This window comes from Phodopus roborovskii, unplaced genomic scaffold (assembly GCF_943737965.1).
Source record: "Phodopus roborovskii unplaced genomic scaffold, PHOROB, whole genome shotgun sequence".
NCBI lineage: Eukaryota > Metazoa > Chordata > Mammalia > Rodentia > Cricetidae > Phodopus > Phodopus roborovskii.
This window is the reverse complement of record NW_026125052.1, coordinates 1,187,144-1,207,359: the sequence shown is the minus strand read 5'-3', so window position 1 is coordinate 1,207,359 and position 20,216 is coordinate 1,187,144. Positions and strand designations below refer to the sequence as shown.

The 20,216-nt window shown below is 45.3% G+C and overlaps 1 protein-coding gene across 1 annotated transcript in view; it reads left to right on the top strand.

The window, feature by feature from the left end:
* The window catches only part of Aatf (apoptosis antagonizing transcription factor), a 94,011-nt gene extending 75,670 nt beyond the window's left edge, over positions 1-18,341 (top strand). Inside the window, exon 12 of the mRNA XM_051183357.1 lies at positions 17,876-18,341. Coding sequence (XP_051039314.1) covers positions 17,876-17,939 — 64 coding nt within the window. The 3' untranslated portion in view covers positions 17,940-18,341. The remainder of the gene's footprint in view (positions 1-17,875) is intronic.
* The last annotated feature ends 1,875 nt before the right edge of the window (positions 18,342-20,216 follow it).

Genomic DNA, 20,216 nt, shown 5'->3' with positions numbered 1-20,216 from the left:
AGGAAGAGGACATTGGGGAGATTGTACAGAAAACATGAGGACCTCAGTTGGAATTCACAGTAGTGTATCTGTTGTCCAGTTCATTTACAGTGAGTGGAAGGTGGAGCCAAGAGAATCCCTATGATTCCTAGACTAGCCTGCTGGTCTTAATACAAGGTGGACAGGGCTAGCAAGATGGCTCAGTAGGTCAAGGCTCTTGCCACCAAGATTGATGATATGAGTTTGATCCCTGGAACCCACCCACATGGTAGAATGAGAGAATTGACTTCCAAAAGTCTTCCTCTGATCTCTTCACAAACCATAAAAATAAAACAAGGTGGAAGGCAAGGACTGACACCCAAGGTTGTCCTCTGACTTCCATTCACATGGATGATGTGACATGCATGTGCCTGTACTCACAGACATGAGTTTTGTGCTTATACATACATGGACACACATGAGAAAATAAGGAAAGAAAAATCATGTATGTGTTTAAAGATGTAGCTCAGTTGCAGATCACTTGCCTGGCATACTTGAGGTTGTAGGTGTGTGTGATCCCAGAGCCACTAAAAAGGGATGGAGGGGCACGTGAGAGAGGGAGGACAGTATGTATGTATTGAACATGCTCTTCCATGATATTATTTCCTTACTTTACAGTAAGCAGTGATTACATAGCTCACGTAAGACATCTGAATCCGTTAGTGAGTAGAGATAATGGTACCTTCCCCATGGATGTATAAGGAGACAGTTGTCATTTCAGGAGTGGGTTCTGGTGTCTTATGGGAAGGGTAGGTGTCCTGAAGACAGTCTGCCACATGTACTGAGGTACCACTGTACTGTGGCATTCATCCAGCAGCATCCTGCTTTGTGTCTTGTTTGAATGCCACTGTCTCCTCACACTGCCTTTCCTCAAGTGAACAGTTTAGGATTTGCTGACTTACAGATAAATCATTCTTGCCAAGAGTGTGAGAACAGAGATTTAAACAGTGGCTTTGTTTGCTTGCTTGCTTTTTTGTTGTTGTTCTTTTTTTTTTCTAATGATTTTGAGTTAGAAAAGGACTTTATAAGCATGGTACAGGCACCAGAAATCGTAAGGAGAAATGTTAATAAACTTGAGTACATAGGTCCCACTGAGAAAGACATCAGAAACAAGGTCCATAGGCAAATGACAGACTAGAACAAGTCAGACAGTACTCTGCTGTGACTGGAGTATCTGCAACTTCCTCATATCCCAGTAATCATGGGGAACATGTGTAAGCATGAAGTGTTGAAAATTATACAGTAAAAACTTTAAGAAATGCAAATTAAGATAATGAGATATCAGTTTTTTCTTTTGCTGGAAACATTAAAAGGGTTGGTAGCCTGCAGTGATGGTTGAGAAGTGAACTTTCATGTACTATCATTGAATGTGTGACTAGCAAATCCTTTTGGATGGTTATCAGTTAATGTTTGTGTGTGTGTGTGTGTGTGTGTGTGTATAAGGAGCTTTTGTTCTAGGATCTCTTTTGCAATATTGTTTATAATGTTGAAAAAATAATCATTCATAAGGAACTGGTTAAGTAAAACTTTTGAAATTATAAGCAATTATTGAGAAAGATAGAGTTGAATAACATAATACTCAGTGGTAAAGGTAGCCTATAAGTCTTTTCTGAGTTAACACGATAAACAAGTTGAGTCTCCATTATTCAGAATGCTCAGAACCAGAAGATTCAGGAGTTTTCCAGGTTTGGGGATATTTATGTAGATTTTACTAATTGCCTCCCTATAAAGAAAATCTGAAATAAAAAAGATGGCACACTGTTCAGCTATTTGAGCAGCATATTGTTACTCACAGTTTCAGATTTTCAGGACTAGGATGCATCTAATGATACAACCCTTGCCTAGCATCCCTGAAGGTTCCATTCGCAGCACTTTGAAAACAGAACAAAGCACAAGTTTAAGATTTTCATATTGAGCCAGGCCTTAGTGGTGCATGCCTTTAACTCTAGTACTTGGGAGGCAGAGGCAGGTGGATCTCTGTGAGTTTGAGGTCAGCCTGGTGTACAGAGCGAGTTCCAGAACAGGCTCCAAAGCTACAGAGAAACCCTGTCTCTAAATAAATAAATTGATTGATTGATTGATTGATTGATTTTCATATTGGTGGTACCCAACATTTAGGAAAAGAAACAAAAAACTCAAGACTGAACCAGTGTTACTGCCATGCAAAGCTCTCCAGGACAGTCTGGTAAAAGTGCTTGTAGCACTTCTTATATTTTTAAAATAAAAACCTAGGAGCTATAGAGATGGTTCAGCAATTAAGAGTACTCTTTGCTCTTGTACAGGACCTAGGTTTAGCCTCCAGCACCCACATGGTTCACAACTATTTGACACTCCATTTCCAGTGTATCCAATGCCCTCTTCTGAACTCCACCAATGCCAAGCATGCAGTGTGAACTTTCACATAGTACACATACATGCATGCAGACAATACACACTTAAAAAACAATGAATAAATTAAAATGTAAAAGTTAAAAACCACTAAGCAGGCATATGGTATCCTGGTGTGTGTGTGTATCATAGTGTGTGCAGTTTGAAGAGTTTCTCTGCAGTGATTACCAGTGGGAGAGGGACAGGATGACTAGGAGTGAAGAGGCCAACAGTGCTGCGGTTCCCCTGCCTCTAGGAGAGAGCTCACGCTGTATCTTATTAAGAGGTGAGAAGCCTTTGATGTTTATTGTTGGGGGCTGGGGGATGAAGTAAATGATACTCTATTGTATCTGTAGTGTTTGAATTTTCTACAGTAAGCTTGTATTGCTTTTTGTATCATCAACAACAAAAGGCTATTTTCAGTTTTGAAAATATGAATGTGAATATGGATGCAGTCGGAAGGCTCCGATATTCCTCTGTGGGAGTGTGCAAAGTGAAAGATGGTCTCTCCCTGGTGGTTTCTGCCTTAACCTGACTCTGTGGCACCTAGCTGCTTCCTTCCAAGCTCCCCTCCCCAGCTGTGGTATTATGTAGGTAGGTAACTCAACTCCCTGGGCTCTTGATGTTTTGTTCCCAGAAGTAGCTCCCTCACAGTTCTGAGTTGATCCAGGTTGGGGGTTATGTTCATCTCTCTGTAGGTATTCCTTGACTCCAGGTTATTGTTTGCAAATAAGCCTGAATTGGATTCATACCCAGTGGGTGTGGGGGCTCTGCGTGCTCATTCTTGACTCTCCCATATCCCTGTCCAGTTTTAGTATTGGGTGGATTGGACTGAATGGGAATGTACACAGGGAGTTAAATATCCTAGTGGTCTGTGAAAGGGCAGTATGGCATCCCCATCTTGTCTTTAGTTCTTTAGTTCATTCTTGCTGATACAAATTCTTTTCTCACACTAGGAATTTTTGTCTTCAAGTGATCTATTTTTAAAAAAGAAACAAAACCTTTTTAAATGCAAAGTAGCCCAGCTGAGTTCTTGTGTCACCATGCCTTTTGGGAGAGGTTCACTTTGGATCCTGGTTTAAGTGCTTTCAGGGCACTGTTATTAAATTCCAGTCAGTGTGCACTCCAACTCTGAGGGAGACACGTGTCTGGCATACATTTCCAGAATTGAAAGAATTTTTGTGTGTTTGCACAAGGATTACCATGAGTCTGAAAACAAGCCTGGCTTCACCACACTCTGCACCGAGCAACTCTGGTTTGTCTGCCAGAGGCAGGACGTCCTGTGGGTCTGTAAAGACAGCTAGCAGTGGCCCTAGTAGAACAGGCACGGGCTGCCACTCTCCACAAGTTCTCCCTTCACCTTTGGCTTATGGGCAGAGGTCTTTGTAAGCTGGTCAAGGATTTTGAAAAGCAGAGCTCACCTCTCCTGGTATGAGTCTTGACCTCAGGGAGTTTACTGTGGTCATTGAACTTCCATGACCTTCCTCTGCCACTGCTGATGGCAAGGCACTGGGAGATGGGGAGCTCAGCTGCCTTTTGCTGTCAATGCTAGGCACTTGGAGGCTGACTTTAAAGGTGTGGGGTCTTGTTGTGTGGTGCAGGTAGAAGTCAGTCATGTGCTCTTGGCAAGACCCTAAGACTTGCTGAGCCAAGCTGCACTGACTCTGGTTTCTGCTCTTGGCAGGGACAGTGGGCTAAGTAATGGCAGTCAGCTGGGTACAGGCCGGAGAAAAGTGGCATGGCTGCATTTGCTGCCACTTCTAAGAGGGCTCTCCCACCAGATTGATTCTGGCACTGACCCTTATAAATGCAGGTTATGACATTTTTCTATGTAACTTTCTCTTACTACAAACATAGTGGCAACGTCAACATTTAGAATTGCTTGGTTTCTTTGCAACAAAACAAACAAAAAAATCCCAAATTCTTAGTAGGAACAGCAGCCTCATCCTTTCCCCCTCAGTAAAACATCACATTTCTCACTTGTATAAAGCTGCTGGCCTTTAAGAGAACAAGAAGAGGAAGGACCCTTTAATGATAAGTACTGTGTACTGAACACATTATTGTTTTACATCTGGAGTTTAAGAAGTGTACAAATGTAAGCCTGTCTTGTAAAGTGCTTTGTCAACATCATGACCATGTTGCTCCTGAGGTGCTGTGATATAATAGAATTCCTACAGGCAATTTGTCTTCGGCTTGCCATTTTTGTGTATGGGTCTGCAACCTACATTGCAGGTATGTTCGACCACTCTGCTGTCCTGTCCCCAGCCCGTAGTCCTAGTTTTCTTAAAGCTCTCCTATCTACTGTGCTGCTTTTATTTGATAGAGCGGGCTTGATGAGCTCTTATGCTGTAGCTTGCCTGGCATTAAGAGCTCATCTGCTCATGACCCCAGGAGACACAGAATTTTCTGTTGGGTAAGAACTTCAGGCAAGAATGGTTAAAATACAGATGTTTTTCCAAGGCTGCTTATCTCCTAAGAAGACACAGGTTATTCTGACAGGTGAAGCAAGTCCGGGCAGATATGCAACATTGATCTAATCAGCAGAACAAGAGCCTGCTCTAACTGGTGCTACCTTTTACCAGTGTCATTAAAGGCTCCCATTACTCTTTTATTAGTCACTCCCTCTCTTCCTTATCAGATTACAGAGCAAACATAACTCACAGCAGTGATTTGATCTCTGTTAAAGAGGATTACAGCTTTGCATTAACTCGGATTGACATAGTTTGTAATTCACTTGTTGATACTCAGGCGGGTGTTGCCACGTGCCTGACCTCCCCAGGTAGTGCTGAAGGGAAAGGACCCCCATATATCATCATTAAAGATGTCACCCAGCACAGGGCCTTTCTCCAGTAACAGCAGAAAGTACGAAAGGAACACTCTAAAGTTCAAACCTGAGATTTGGTCCAGACTCTCAAAGCTGGCTTGAAAAGAAAACACTTCTATTGTGTCTTTTTGCTTTCCCCATTTGCTGCTATTTGGCCTCTCACTGCAGAGAATTTGCACTGTCAAATTGAAGTTCGGTTCCAAGCAGGATAGAGAGTGATAAATGTGCATCTTCTTAATCAAACTGTGGACACAAGCAGATAAATCCGTCAACATGGGGCTTCCTGGCACAGTTCTCTTTTCTGCAGCCACATTTTCAGCATTTCCTCACAGTTTTAAATTCCCTTTCTCCTCAAAGGGTAATGCATGTTCTTTAAAGTGGTTCTAGATGTTTTTTTCTTAAGGATTTCTTTTAAAATTATTATGAGATTCTAAATGTGGCATCTTGCAGGCTCTGTATTAACCATAGCTAGAGTGGCTTCCGAGTATGTAGCTGAGCTTTCTGCCTTTCTCTGGAGCGGCCATTCACACATGTCATTAGTGTTTCCCCCATGATCCCCAGCTGACATCAGGTTGTGAAACTGTGTAGACCATTTTTGTTTCTTTGTGATGCCCTTATTTGCTCTGGCTTTTCTAACCTGAGTTAGCCACCCAGTTCTGATCGGCAGTGAATAGCTGTGAAGGACAGCATCTTTCTACTCCCTGAGCACTATGTCAGAGCTGGAAGCAGCCCTCCCCCACATTTCATTCAGCCCTCATCAGAAGGCAGAGGAATGGCCGACATTATCTACATTTTGTAATTAAAACACTAGGCATGGAGTAATTAAATAACTTGCTCTAGTTAAGAGCAAGTTGTAAACTAGAGTGTCCCAGAGTGCAGCTGCTAGCTAACCCCTGCTGCTGCTATTGGGGAGTTTGTCTCTCAACCCAAGACAAAATTGCCTAGGATCAATGTTTTTCTTTTGTAAAGGGACCTTACTTATATAGGAGAGCTTTGCTTGCAGGCTGTTTACACTTTGGTATGAATCACTGAATGCCCTCACACTGCCCTGTGGTTATTCTGTCTGGTGCAGAGGGCCTCGACACCCGATAAGCTTGCCTTACAGTCCTGAGTATTCGGTCCATTTGCTCCCATAGTTCTTCTCCCACCATCCCAGATCTGTCACCCTGTCCTTGGAGTATCTTTTCCTCTATAATAAAAATACTATGCGTGTTCGGAAGAAACTTTGGAAAACACGGAAAGGGCAAAGTCCATCTAGCACCCTGTGTTTGTTTTGTGTGTACTCATGCACATGCCCTGGCACATGTGGAGGGCAGAGGATGGCGTATGGGACCTGGTTCTTTCCTTCCAGCATATGAATTCCAGGAATCAAGCTCAGGTCACCCAGGTCTGGAGCCTGGTGCCTTCACCAGTTGAACCTTCCTAGCAGTCCTTTTTTTGATCTTTCACAAAAACTCACAGAAATCTGCCTGCCTGCCTCCCAAGTGCTGAGACTAAAGGTATGTACCACCAATGCCTGGCTGCCCTGCATGTTTTTTATTCAGACAAGTACATACATGTCTCTATCTTTTTTCCAGTTACTTTTTGTGCCCTTGTTTTTTAAAAGCACATACATATTAACAAAGTCCATTACAGGGCCATTTTATTGTCGGAAGCTTAGGTTTGTTTCTAACTTATAACTTAAATTAACCCATTTTTATTCATCTTTGTGCTGCCACGTGGCTTGTGGCTATTACCTCTCCTCCTCCATGTTTTATTTGTTCTCTGTCTGACCGGCAACTCCACTTTCTTCCCAGCATTCTCTCTGCCCCCCAAATTCTGCCTCGCTATTGGTCATTTTATTAAACCAATCTGAGTGACAAATCTTAACAGTGTTCAAAAGATTATTCCACACCACCATCCAGTGTGGGACTACATCCCAGAACACAACTGTCACGCTTTGTACTGTCCTTCCCTGTGGACGTGTCCAGTCATCTGAGATCCAGGCATTTTCCTCATCCCTTCTGAGGGCGTGTCCCTCTCTCCCGGCCCTTCCCCATCTTGTTGGCTTCTCTCTTGTGGTATTGCAGTTTATGAATGTACCTACTAGAGGGTTTTTCTTGCTAAGAACATTAACTTACAAGTACAAGGGAGTGGCTGTTGTTAAGGTGTTAGCCCAAAATTGTATGTTTTAATCCTAATTGTATTCTGCCTATTTGAAAGCATTTTTGTGGCACATGTCGTATTTTCAAGACAATTCATTTAAGGCCTTCTGAGTCACTGTCAGCAATGTCAAAACCAGAGGGCTGACTAGAGGGGTGTATGTTCACTATAGTGCTCATGTGTGATGTGGCTCCAAGATTTCTTCTCTGTGCCTTAGTGTTTTTCTTTATAAAGTGAATACTCAGCCCTTTCTGGTCATCTTTTTTTTTTTTTTTTTTTTTTTAAGAATGAAATGCCTTTTGTTTGTTTGTTTGTTTTTAGAGAAGACTATTTTAAATGCACTCTTTATAGGTAATATTTAAATAAATGAAGTTTATGTTTTTACATATCTGTGTGTGCCCTTGTCGCTTTGCCTAGGCACAGCCATTCCCATCTCTGTGCCAAATTAGAAGTAGTATAAGCTTCCCTTCTAGAATGCCTGTGAAGGCTGCTCTTAACTTTTGAGACTAGACTGTAAGATGGACTCCATTAGTGGAAGCTTCTCTGAACTGTGACTCCTGCATTGTGTTGTCCTCTCCTCCATCACTCTACACGTCTGCATTTCAGGTCCTTCGCCACATGCCGCTCTCTCATTGTGTCTCCATTCTAGAACATTGTACTGCTTGCCACCACCTGGTTACTTTGTTCATAGCTCAGAGTCATGTTGGAAAAACCTGAGATGGGGGGTCCAATATTGGGGATCTCTGATACCCAACTTTTGTTTACAGTGTGTTTGAGGTCATTTTTACCTGGGTGAACCTATGGGAATGATCTCCCAAAACACTCATTTTCCCATCTCTTCATTTTGTATTGTACTTTGGATTTTTTTCTCTTGACCATCTTGACTCTGATTTTTATACCAGGTTTGGTTTCTGGGACCTCCTACAAATTGCTGGTTATTGTGGAGACACAGTGAGCTCCAGCAGGACTCTGGGAGACTAGTGAAAGAAGTACGTGGCTTTTAGAATCATCTGTTTAGGAAGAAAACAGTAGTGGAACCCATTCTATTTGTGCATCAAGAAGGGATCATAAACCTGGTTACCGCTGTTACTTTGGTGTTGGTATGAAAAGAAAGCATAGAAAGTGGGCATCCATGTCCAGGGCCGTGTCGCTGACCACTCCTGGGATGAGTCCTTGAACGAGCAGCAGCTATACCATGTATTCTATCCACGACTCCCTCTGGGAAGCAGTGCACTTTATAAACATTAACTCGTTTTACCCTCTGGGCACTTCTGCTTAAAAGGTAAATAAGGCTGAAGGCTCTTTCTTCTCCAATACAGATGAGGAACACCAGCCAGGGAGGGAAATGGCTTGAGCACAGGCTGACTAAGGTGGGGTCTAGATGGGGCTGTGCTGTCATCCTGGGCAGTTTTCCTTTTGCTTCTTAGGGCAGTGGGGGCTGGGCCTTTGTGTGGAGTGTGAAATGCTGCAAAGCCGAGCAATTGTTCTTCAATGCTTTGTGCTCCTTTATAAGAAAGAAGAAATCAATACACATTTTCTCATACACACACATGGCAGCCCTCCACCTCTCCCACAGCTCGATCCTGCAGGGGGAGGCACAGCTATGCAAACCAGCAGGATACACCAGCTTCCAAGGAAAGGCACGACAGCAGTCAAGCTCCCTAAAGCCAGTCATAACACTGACTGAGGCAGTCACACTGCTGACTGCAGGAGTAGTTGGTCCAGCTGGAGTGGGAAGGTGCCATGCTGTAGGGGCTGAGGGTCTTTGGGTGTGTCCTGACAGGAGGTGTTCATAGCAGGAGACCCTGTTCAGAACTCTCTCCTGGTTTAGAGTTCTTTGAAGAATACTGTTAGGAAATAAAACAGTTTTTATCTTTTCAGTTATTGTACAGAGAAAGACAGACATGGCAGCTCATGCCCATAATCTCCATACTCTAGAGGCTGAGACAGGAAGACCACTATACATTCAAGGCCAGCTTGGACTGTACGGTGGTGGCCCTATCTGGTTAGAGGCTTCTCTGTTATTATTTTAAAAGATGGCATTGATATCTGAAATTCAGTTGCAGCCTACTGCCAGTAAACAGTTTAGTGTAGGATAAGAATAAAAGAATTTTTACCACCGTAAACAGAGTGATGGGTTCAGGTGACAGAATGGCCTTGCGGGGCAAAGGGGAATGCAGCTGTTTCCATGCAGGTTAGCAGTTCTGGAGTGTCCTTCACGCAGAAGAGACGGGATTGAGAGCAGGTAAAGTGTCCAGGGGCAAGAGGAAAGCTGAGAGTGGAGGAGGAACCGCAGGACAGACAGGGCAAAGGGCTCATGGAGCCTCGCCAGCTGGGCGCTGGGCATCACGACAGCAGCCAGCTCGCTGGCTCTTCCAAAGGGAAGAATGGTGTGCCTGGCCCAGACCTTTTGGCTGACATGAACTTCCTGGCCGGTTTCTCTGTGTCCCCACTCCTTAGAGGTTGTGGTTCCATGGAGTGATAGCTGCTTCCTGTGCAGCCCCAGGCCCTGTGTCCCTTGGGCCACAGCCCTGATGGGAATGACAGTGTGTCTGGGCACTAACTTCACCTTCGCTGCTCTAAGAAGTGGTTTTTAACAGGAGCCGTTGGAGGGGCTGCTGTTTGAACAGGGAGCTTTGTCTTCCTGAAGCCACGGTCATGAAACCATAAACACAACAACGGCCAACTCTATTGCCAGGATCGTGGTGGTCTGACGTTAATATTAACATCTCCAGCAAGGCAGAGTGCCCTGTGCCCAGCTGCAGAATAAAAATAAATAAAAATAAGGGAAAACCTGGTAAAAAACAGTGAGGTGATTTGTCGTCTTCCCTTTGTGAGGCCATTTGTCTTCTCTCACATCAAATCTGTTATAATACAGTCACACTGTGAAAGTAGAGATCATCCCAGGAATGTGGAATATTACCACACAAGAGCAGCAAGGAGCAGGCTCCTTTTGTCCACAGATACCCTTGCCCCCAGCAAGTCCAATAAGGTAAATTATTTTTCTCTAAAAGAATGTGATAGACTTCAAGCTCCTGGGAGGAATGTTAGGAGTTTGGGTGTTTTCATCTTTGTTACTATGCAGTGACTTTATCTGACATGTGAGGAGAGAGCCTTTACAGATCGCTATCCCTCGTCCCTCCTCCCTTCTCCCCATCTTTTCAGGTCCTTTGTTTGGGGCCTGAACCTGCTTCTTTAAACATTTATAAATCTTGAGCCTGTCTGATCTTTAGGAGACAGGCCAGAGGCCACATGTCACCAGCTATAATTTAGAGTTGTAGGGCTAAAAGCGTCTGCAGGGGTTTGAAGGACCTAGTTCTGACCTGACCGAAAGAGTACATTGGAATAGCCCTCCTCAAATCTCCTTCAAGCTGTGGGAGGATGGTGATGAGAGCTGACAGCCTGGGTAATTTATGGGCTCCAAACCGCCTGGTCTCCTAGTCCCCTTTGAAATGAGTCGTGTGCTGCCATCTTGTGGTGGAGTGGCACATCTGCAGTTTGCTATCTGAAAAGCAGGGACAGATTAAGATTACTTTACATGCAGACCTGGTGAGGAGTGATACTAGAGAGATTTTCTGGGTCGCGTTCTACTTTGCTAGTATTGACTCCATCAAATAGTTCCCAGGAAGATTTTTAAGGAAAAAGACACAAAGAGGTGGGTCTTCTGTGGGAAGTTGCTACTTTGTTTTGCTGCTTCTCCCGTGTGTGTTTGTGTGTGTGTGTGTGTGTGTGTGTGTGTGTGTGTGTGTGTGTGTGTGTGTGTGTGTTGCTTCATTTCTGGTTTGAGTTTGGTTTTGCATGAAACATGAGATCAGGAAGGAAGTTTGTGAGCCACTTTTGGTTGTGGCAGGAGAATAAGGGAATCTTCTTTGACCTTAGCTGTACACAGGAGTCATAAGCTTTCTCCCCGGTGACTTCACTGTGAGGTGTCAGGGCAGCCAGTTTCTCCTCCTCATACATGTGGGAAGGAGAGAGTGCTTTGTGCTGTAGAGACAGCATTTTATGGAGGCTGCTATAGTCTTACTGCTCAGGAAGCTACGGGTTACTCAGACCAAGGTGGGAACCAGCTGTGACAGCAGGTTGCAGCCCTGAACACCCTTTCATACTGTGCTATCGGCTATTACTGTGTTCACTTTTCCTGTTTTGATATTTAAGACAGTGAGCAGTTGTCCTTTGGTCTAATATATCTCTTTAAAAGGAAGAAGAAGGAGCAGTGTACAACCATTGTCCTCTGTACCACTCTTTCTAGCAGTTAGAATGCAGGCATTTTATTGGAAGAGGACCCTTTATTTAGTGCCATTGGCATGTGCCAAGTGTTAATTGGAAGACATCTTCCAATAGCTATTTAGAATGCCTGAGCCTATTGGTTGACAGAACAGAAGACAGTAGAGCTCTCAAGGCAGGGGATATATGTGTTTGAAATTTAGGAGGCGATCCTGGGGTGTGGCTCAGGGTTATAGCACTTGCCTACGATATAGAAGGCCCTGGATATGCTCCCAGCACATGCGCTCTCTCTCTCTCTCTCTCTCTCTCTCTCTCTCTCTCTCTCTCTCTCTCTCTCTGATATAGTTCTCTGTTCACACTGATTTTTCTGTACTCCACCAGCAATGCTACAATTGATACAATGCTGGGATTGGCAAAAGGGTCTGAGGGCCTTATCTAGAAAGACAGATTGGGGGCCTTAGGGGTTCAGACACACTACTACGAAGATTTGCAGCAGCACTGGGGAGAACTGAGGGTCTGAAGCCGGGCAGTATGCTCTGGGGCACAGCCATCCACTTCGCTTCTGTCCTGGCTCTGGGGATAAGGGCCAGTGGGTTAGTCATAGAATGGCAGAGTTTGGTCCATTGGTCCCTCGAAGTACAGTAGTTGTCTGGGCTGGTGGCTGAAAATAGCCACTCTTCTAATTAGATTTCAGCTAGTTTTTTTTTTGGGGGGGGTCTTTTTGTTGTTGTTGTATTTTTGTTTTGGATTTGTTGTTTTGTGGGGTGTTTTTGTTTTTTTAGATTTAAAAAATGTGTGTGTGTGTGTAATGTATGTATATATGTATGTATGTACGTACGTACGTATGTATGTATGTATGTGTATTGGTACAGGTGCCTGCCTAGGCCAGAAGAAGGCATCAGAGCTCTGAATCCAGATTTATAGGCAGTTGGGAACCACCCAAGTGGGTGCTTGGAACCAAAGCTGGATCCTCTGCAAGAGCAGTATGAACTCTTAACAGCTGAGCCTTTTCTCTGACCTCCTGTTGTGTCTTTGTTATCCTCCACAGTAGTTAGTGAAGTTCAGGTTGGCATTCAAACATGTATTAATTTATCACACTGTGCGTTGTATTTAAGGCCAAGGAATATGCATATCTAGTGTGTGCTTATAAGCTTCCAAAAGTGCTAAGTAGCCCGTTGGTGGTGGCACATGCTTTTAATCCCAACACTCAGGAGGCAGAGGCATTTGGGTCTCTGTGAATTTGAGGTCAGCCTGGTCTACAGAGTAAGTTCCAGGACAGCCAAGGCCACACAGAGAAACCCTGTCTCAAAGAAACAATATGCAAAGTAAATTGTTGTCAGTGGCAGTGTTTAGTCAGGATACTGTAGGCACCAGTGTGCTTGTCTATACACTAGCCTCCACTTGTCTACTTGGAGCCTTCTTGCAAGATTTAAATGATCTGGACTTTGCTCAGCATGACACTGGTGGAGTTAGAACTGTTAGTCTTCTGCCCGTGTGTGTTGTCACTTGCTTCTCAAACGTGTGCAGAAGGCCATTCTCAGGCTGCCACTCTGGGGTGTGTAGTCTAAGGTCTGCATGTTCAGGTGAGGTAGAGTGCCCCAGGTGCTTTCTGAGTATGTTGTAGCTATTTAAAGTCACCTGGCCCCTGAGAAGCAACAAATGAACAATTCCAGATCAATCAAAGACATGCATATAGGTTTGGAGCTGTCTTTTTCTTCCTCCCTCCCTCCCTCCCTCCCTCCCTCCCTCCCTCCCTCCCTCCCTCCCTCTCTCCCTCTCTCCTTCCCTCATTCTGAATTTTGGGCAAGTTCTTGCTATATATAGCCCAGGCTAGCCTTAAACTTGTGACCCACTTGCCTCAGCCTCCCAAATGCTGAGATCACAGGCATTGTACCACCATGCCTGGCTCAGATTATGCCGTTAATCAGAAGGGCAGGTTGCTGTGGCTAGTATGCCTTTTTTTGGAACACATATGACTCATATAGAGACAATGATCTAAAGCGTGGACAGTTTTCCAGGGAGCCATGAGTCAGCTGCTTTCTTTGTGCTGCCCACAAAAGGAGCCAGGTACAGCATGTGGGAGCTGGGAGTATCGTGGAGTTTGGGGTGTCCAGGCCAGAGTAGGAAAAATGTGGACTTTGCCAGAAAGCAGATAAAGAGTTCATAGCTGGATGCTGCAAGCTACTGACTGACCTAGCAGATTGAAAGCCGTGCATAGGCCATCTGCAGAGTTAATGCGCTGCTTTCTACTGTTTGCCCAAATAACATCATGACAGACAGTGATCTGTGTTGCAGTCCTGGGAGGAGTGTGCACACGGAGCTGAGGATGTGTTGTGCACACACACATCCTCGTTTCAGGAAGGGCTATGTAAATCCTCACCCACCAGTGTTCTTCTTGTGCTTCTCAGCCAAAGCCACAACCCTGCTCACACATGCACACACACTCTGTCTTTATGGAAAATGGCTGCTCTTCATGATGATTTTTTTTCCAGAAACAGGTTTTATGATAATATAGTAAAAATATTAAATTAGAAAATGCCTCACTAAGGGTTATAAAACCTTACTACACTAGAGATAGGTAATTATCCCCTCTGCAGCCTAAATGACAGTTTAAAAGAAATAAAAATGTTCGTGCTCATTACTTGCTTTTGTGGGTTGTAATAAAGGGTGAGTTAAATTTTAATTCAAGGAAGAGCCCCTGCCATCGACCCTTCCACCCTGGGTCCAAGTCCTAGTAATTACTCTGTTGCCTGTTCTCCTGTGTAATTCCGGTGTTCATATGTGTTCTACAGTGGACATTGCCACTGGTCATCGAGGCCAGGGTTATAGAAACAAAGCAGGGAGGCGTTTCAAATCAGAGACTCATCTGTGCTCTTGATGGCAATCGGGAGCAGGGTTCTGTTTCTGCAACAACAGCTCACCAAGTTCATTGTGCAGAGCCGGACAGGGACCTCAGCCTCAATTCTCCATGTACACAGAGGGAGAAGCAGACAGGGTTAATCTGCAGAGTTGATCGTGGATCTGTCTACGCAGACAGTTCTGGCTGGGAAGGGCACTGCAGGAAAGGCAGCAGAGGCCTTCTGGCTGCCTTGTGGCCACTTCAGCTGTCCTGTTTCTAATGTGTTTTCTTCGAAGTGGGCAAAAGATGTGGGTGTGTTGCCTCTTTTCAGGTATTTCTACCTCTCCCTCAGCTGACAGCAGATCTCATACCTGCTTATAGATGACACTATTTAAGTTTACTGAGAAAACTTCATATAGGGTTGCCAAGGTGACTCATGGGGTATAGGCACTTGCTGCGAACCCGTACAACCTGAATTCAATACCCTAAACCCACATGGTAGTGGGAGAGAACCAACTCCCACAAGTTGTCCTCTGACCTCCACATATAACCAGGCATGAGTGCCCACACACATACACACAAAAAAAATCAAACGAAAGTACCACCCCAAAATATATTACATGGCAATTTAAAGTGTGTGATGGGTTGCAGGGTTTTGTATTCTTTCTGCAGGGCTGAACTGCGGCTTTGCCAGAGTCACCTATGCGTTCAAAGTCCAGTATCTCTGGAGTCCTGGGTTTTTTGTGGGGTAGGGGTAGAAGGGGTAGGGCAGAGCCCAACAGCTCTGGCCAAGGAGGGGCCTGACCCTGTAGTGCTCTGGGACCTCAGGGAGGGCTCTATTGGGTGTCTAGAGCTGAATTGAAAAGGATGGGAAGAGCGTGGGGGGTGGGGAGAGGGGTTCATTCTGTGTCCTTGGTAAGAGGTAGTTCCATCTGAAGCAGCCAAGGTCCATTGAGGGGCAGTGACAGCTCTCAGTGTAGGCTAGCAGGGCGAGGCTGGGAGGGAATAAAAGAATGAGAGAACTGTGCCTGCTACTCTCCTCAGGCATCTCGCCTTGAAGTCATGCTGTCCTTTTTGTCATTCAGTTCTCTCCTTCATGTTTAATTTTCTTGGTTGAAATGACTAGAGAGGCTTGTGTGTGCTGCCAGATATTCAGGCCATAGTGTAAGGATGAAGGCTGGACAGGGCTGCTAGGGATCTGCAGGGGCAGCACGCAGGTGCTTGTTCGCATTTAGGATGAGGCCTTCCACCTTTGTAGGGTTGGACAGATGCCGAGAGCTAGGGAACAGCAGGAATGTGGGGCTCAGGACTGGTTGACACTTTAGGATGAAGCTTCCAGCAAATTCTTGTGACTGTAAAATGCCTGTGATAAAACTAGGGACCCTCTGGCATTTTCTTTGCAGAGTTTCTCTGCCTGTTCAGAGGTCCCCTCCCCACAGAGCTGATTAACATGTGGCCTCTGCGATTCAGGGCTTCCCTCCGTCTCTCCCCTTGGCGTGTCCTTACTGCTGGCTCCCATGTACATGTCTCACTCCACCGGTACAGCAAGTATATCCCTGGCAGAGGAGAGGCTACAAGCTAGAGCCAGAGCAGGGTGGCTGCTGGGGTTCTCAGCAGCAAGAACACCTTCCGAAACCATTTTCTTAACATGATGGCAGGCTGTTGAGGGTTGGATCTGAAGGTGTCAGTCTGGCATGACTTTCCCCTGGGAAATAAAGTCCCTGACTCCTCAAGAGTTCTCCTGTCTGGCTGTTCTGTTTCTGGGCAGTCATTGTTCTTTGAACAAAAGCAGATGTGAACCCTTGCCTCAGTTAGGTGTGACCCTTAGGGCTGTCTCCTTGGTCTCAGGGCTCACACCTCGTGGGTCTGTGAGCCTCCTTCCGTAGGGCAGCTCTCTCCCCATCTACAGAGGAAAGTGCTCCAGGGCCTGGTTCCCCCAACAAGGCTCCCACCCAACTCACACTGCCGTTTCCACTGCTGACCCAGGTGTGGCACGTATGACAGCAATGGAAATTGTAATGGTCGTTTGCTCTTTTTTAAAAAGGTTTAGTTTTAACTTTATGTGTATGTGAGTTTATGCATGTCTGAGGAGGGCATCCGGTTGCCTGGAGCTGGAATTACAGGTAATCCCTGCCTGACATGGTGCAGGGAAACAACGCTGGTCTTTTGAAGAGCAGCAAGTGCTCTTAACCTCCAAGCCATCTCTCCAGCCCCGTCACTGTATTTTTAATGTCCAAATTCAACTTTAGAGTTGGGCATATTGGCGCATATTTGTGATCCCAGCATTTGAAGAGCAGAGGCAGTAGGATCCCGAGTTTTACGCTGGTGTCAAAAGTAGTAGGACCCTATCTCGAAACTATAATGGGCTAGAGGGGTGGCCCAGTTGGCAGAACACTTGCTGTACAAATGAGGACCTGTGTTTGATCTCAGCACCCACATAAAAAGAAAGCCAGCACTGGGGAGGCGGAGACAGGAGGGTCCGAAGGGCTTCTTGGCCAGCCAGCCACTGACCAGAGAAGCCTTGACTCAGCACACAGCCAGACTGCTCCTAAAGAAAGTCTCCAACACACCCACACATGCACACACTGGCAGCTGGTTTTATTTTGTTGGTGTGTATCACATACTTGTGCACATGGATGTATTCAGAGATCACAAGAGGAGCCAGCCGTCTTCATCTTGCTGAACTTCAAGTGCAGTTTTTCTAGCTCGCCTGGCTGGCCCCCAAGTCCCAGGGACCCTCGTGTTTCCACTGTTGCCCGCCAACACCGAGGCCACTGAGTGCATGGCCACGTGTAGCTTTTTACATGGGCACTGGAGATGTGAACTCAGACGTACACAGCACAGCAAGTATTTTACATAGTGAGCCACCTCCTCACCCAATAATGTTAATTTTTTAAGCCCAACTTTAAAAATGAATTAGCCAATTAAATTATTTCTTAGACTGAGATTAGAGAAGGGAGTATGGGGGAGGGGAAGCCTGGTTCTGTTCTGAACCTCTGCATATATGATCATAATTGGAATCTTGTTGCTGGGTCATTTTCATTGTTTTTCAAGTACTGCCAAGTCCTAGAAAATGTATGAAAACTAAATTATATCCCCTACATCCCATGTCTGATTGAATCCTCTCGTTGCATGCCAGACTCATATATCCTATTAAAATATTCAATCTTGTTTTCTTACTTGAAGAGCCTGTCTGTAAAGGGCAAACTTATAGAAAACTCATTCCCCGGAGACAGGGTATCCAGCCACACTGGACTATTTACATATTTCACTATGTGATTGGCTGCTTCTGGGTTTCTTCCTTCCCTTGTATTTGTGAATAAGTGCTCCGAGATGTGGTTCTTAATTACATGGCTATGTTTTCAATTGAAGAAACAGATGAAGGTATTTCCCAGCTTCTTGGTTTCTTTTTAACCTTGAAAAGTTAAACAGTGTGTTAACCAGTTTGCTTTATTTTGTAGGACGGAGTTGTATCGATCTCTTTTCGGCCAGCTCAACCCTCCTGACATTGACCATGGAGACTGATGTCATCATCCTCTTACTGCAGACTACCGACCACCACACCAGGACCCACCTGGCTGCTTCAAGGATAGACGACTTCAGGGTGCAGCCCCTGGGGTCCCTGGGATGGTGTTCTTTGGGAGCATATACCTTGTATACAAAGCTCAGCCTCTGTGCCCTTTAACCATCACAGACCCTGTAGGGCTGGAGCTATGGCTCAGAGGTTAAGAGCACTGCTTGCTCTTTCAGAGGACCCAAGTTCATTTCCGAGCACCTACGTCCAGTATCTCACAGCAGCCTCTAACTCCAGTTCCAGGGGATGGGGATTCAGTGGCATCCTGTGACCTCTGTAATCACCAGCACTCGGGTGTGTACCCACCCAACACAGACATACAATTAAAACCAAAATAAATCTTTTAAAAGAAATCTGTTGTGAGTTCTTGAGCTACAAGAGGTGGTTTAGACTTAAATTGCACAATGACACACCCGTTGAAAGGGTTTGTGTTTGTCTAGTTAAATTGTGTACTTGTATAGTATAAAACTCCATTTCTTGCTAGGCAGTGGTGGTGCCTGATTTAATCAGAGGCAGGTGGACCTCTGTGAGTTTGAAGCTACCCTGGTCTAAAGAGCGAGTTCCAGAACAGCCAGGGCTACATGGAAACCCTGTCTCAAAAAACTAAAAACAACAAAAACAAAAACCCTGTATTTCTTGTCTATTCATCCCTGAATGGACACTCGGGTTATTTTTATATCTGGACTGTTGTGAATGGTGCTGTGGTAACTGTTGGATCATCTGACCCTCACTGTACTGACCCCACTGTGCTAACCCTCACTGCCGATTTCCACTCCCTTTGGTACTGGCAGAACTGGGACTTCTGGGCTCTGATGGTGGTTCTGTTTTGTGTCCCTGTCCCTGTCCGTGTCTGTCTGTGTTTGTGTGTGTGTGTGTGTGTGTGCGCGCACGCACTACTGCAGTGCTTGGTACCGAGGACTTCACATGCTCTGAGTATGTGTTCTGCTTTCCAGCCCCTTTTCAGTGTTTGGAAGAGCTGCTGCTGCTTCCTCCTCCTCCTCTTCTTCCTCTTCTTTCTGTGCCTTGGTGTTAGCCTGCATGTATGTCTGTGTGAAGGTGTCATATCACCTGGTAATGGAGTTACAGACAATTATGAGTTGCCATGTGGGTGTTTGGAACTGAACTGGGTCTTGGAAGAGCAGCTGGTGCTCTTAACTGTTGAGTGATCTATCTCTCCAACCCCTGAAGGAGCTTCCATACTGTGCTTCATAATGGCTGCTCTAACTTTCACCTCCAAATGGTATTCAAGGCTTACTTTGTTGCTTTGCCAAAATTTGTCATGACTTACCTTTGGTAAAAGCCATTTTACCAGGTGATGCCTCGGTGTGGTTTTTATTTGCACTTCCCTAATAACCAGTTATGTCCAGCATTCTCTAGTGAACCTCTTCTTTAAGAAGTCTTTCTCAGTGTGGATGTTAGTTCTTTGCATGGATGGAGAGAGGGAGGAAGGGAGGGAGGCAGGGGGCATGTATGCAAAGAGGAATTCTGTTCAGCCTTAAGCCAAGGAGTCTCTCTCTCCTCAGTGACAGCATGGATAAGCCTGGAGGACACGTTAGGTGAAATAAGCCAGGAAAAGAAAGACAAAGTCTAGCACAGTTAATTCCCAGATGAAGAGTAGGATGGTGGCTGCCAGCAGTCAGGAGGGGATGGATGAGGATGGGGACTTGCTGGTCATGGGATATAGGGAGTTGTGTAGGCTGGAGGAATGAGCTTTGAGGACCAGAATAATGGGAATAAATATCAGGTGTCCCATCACAGAAATGTGATCAGTGTGGCGCTGGATCTGTCCAGGGCTCAGTTCAGCCACTTCATGCTGCGTACATCTAGAATGTCACACTTAAGACTATGAATATATAGTTAGGATTTTTCAGTGAAACAACAATTTGGGGCAGAGAGCATAGTTCATTGGTAGAGCACTTGCCCAACATACAGAGGCCCTCGGTTCCATCTCTAGCACCAAAATCTAATTATTAAATCCATGAAAGAAATACCTGTGCTGCTTTGGATAAATGAGCACTGGCTTGTTGAGACCCTGAGTCTACAGGTCCCTGAGCCCACAGCTGGACCCTGAAGATTCCTACTTGACAGTTTCCTGCTAAGGAGCAGGGAGCTAACCCTGACTTCTCTCTTGTTCCCAGCAGGAAGAGGCAGGCAGATCTCTGATTTCAAGGCTAGCCTGGCTTACAGAGCAAGTTCTAAGATAGCCAGGGCTTTTTAGAGTCCTCCGC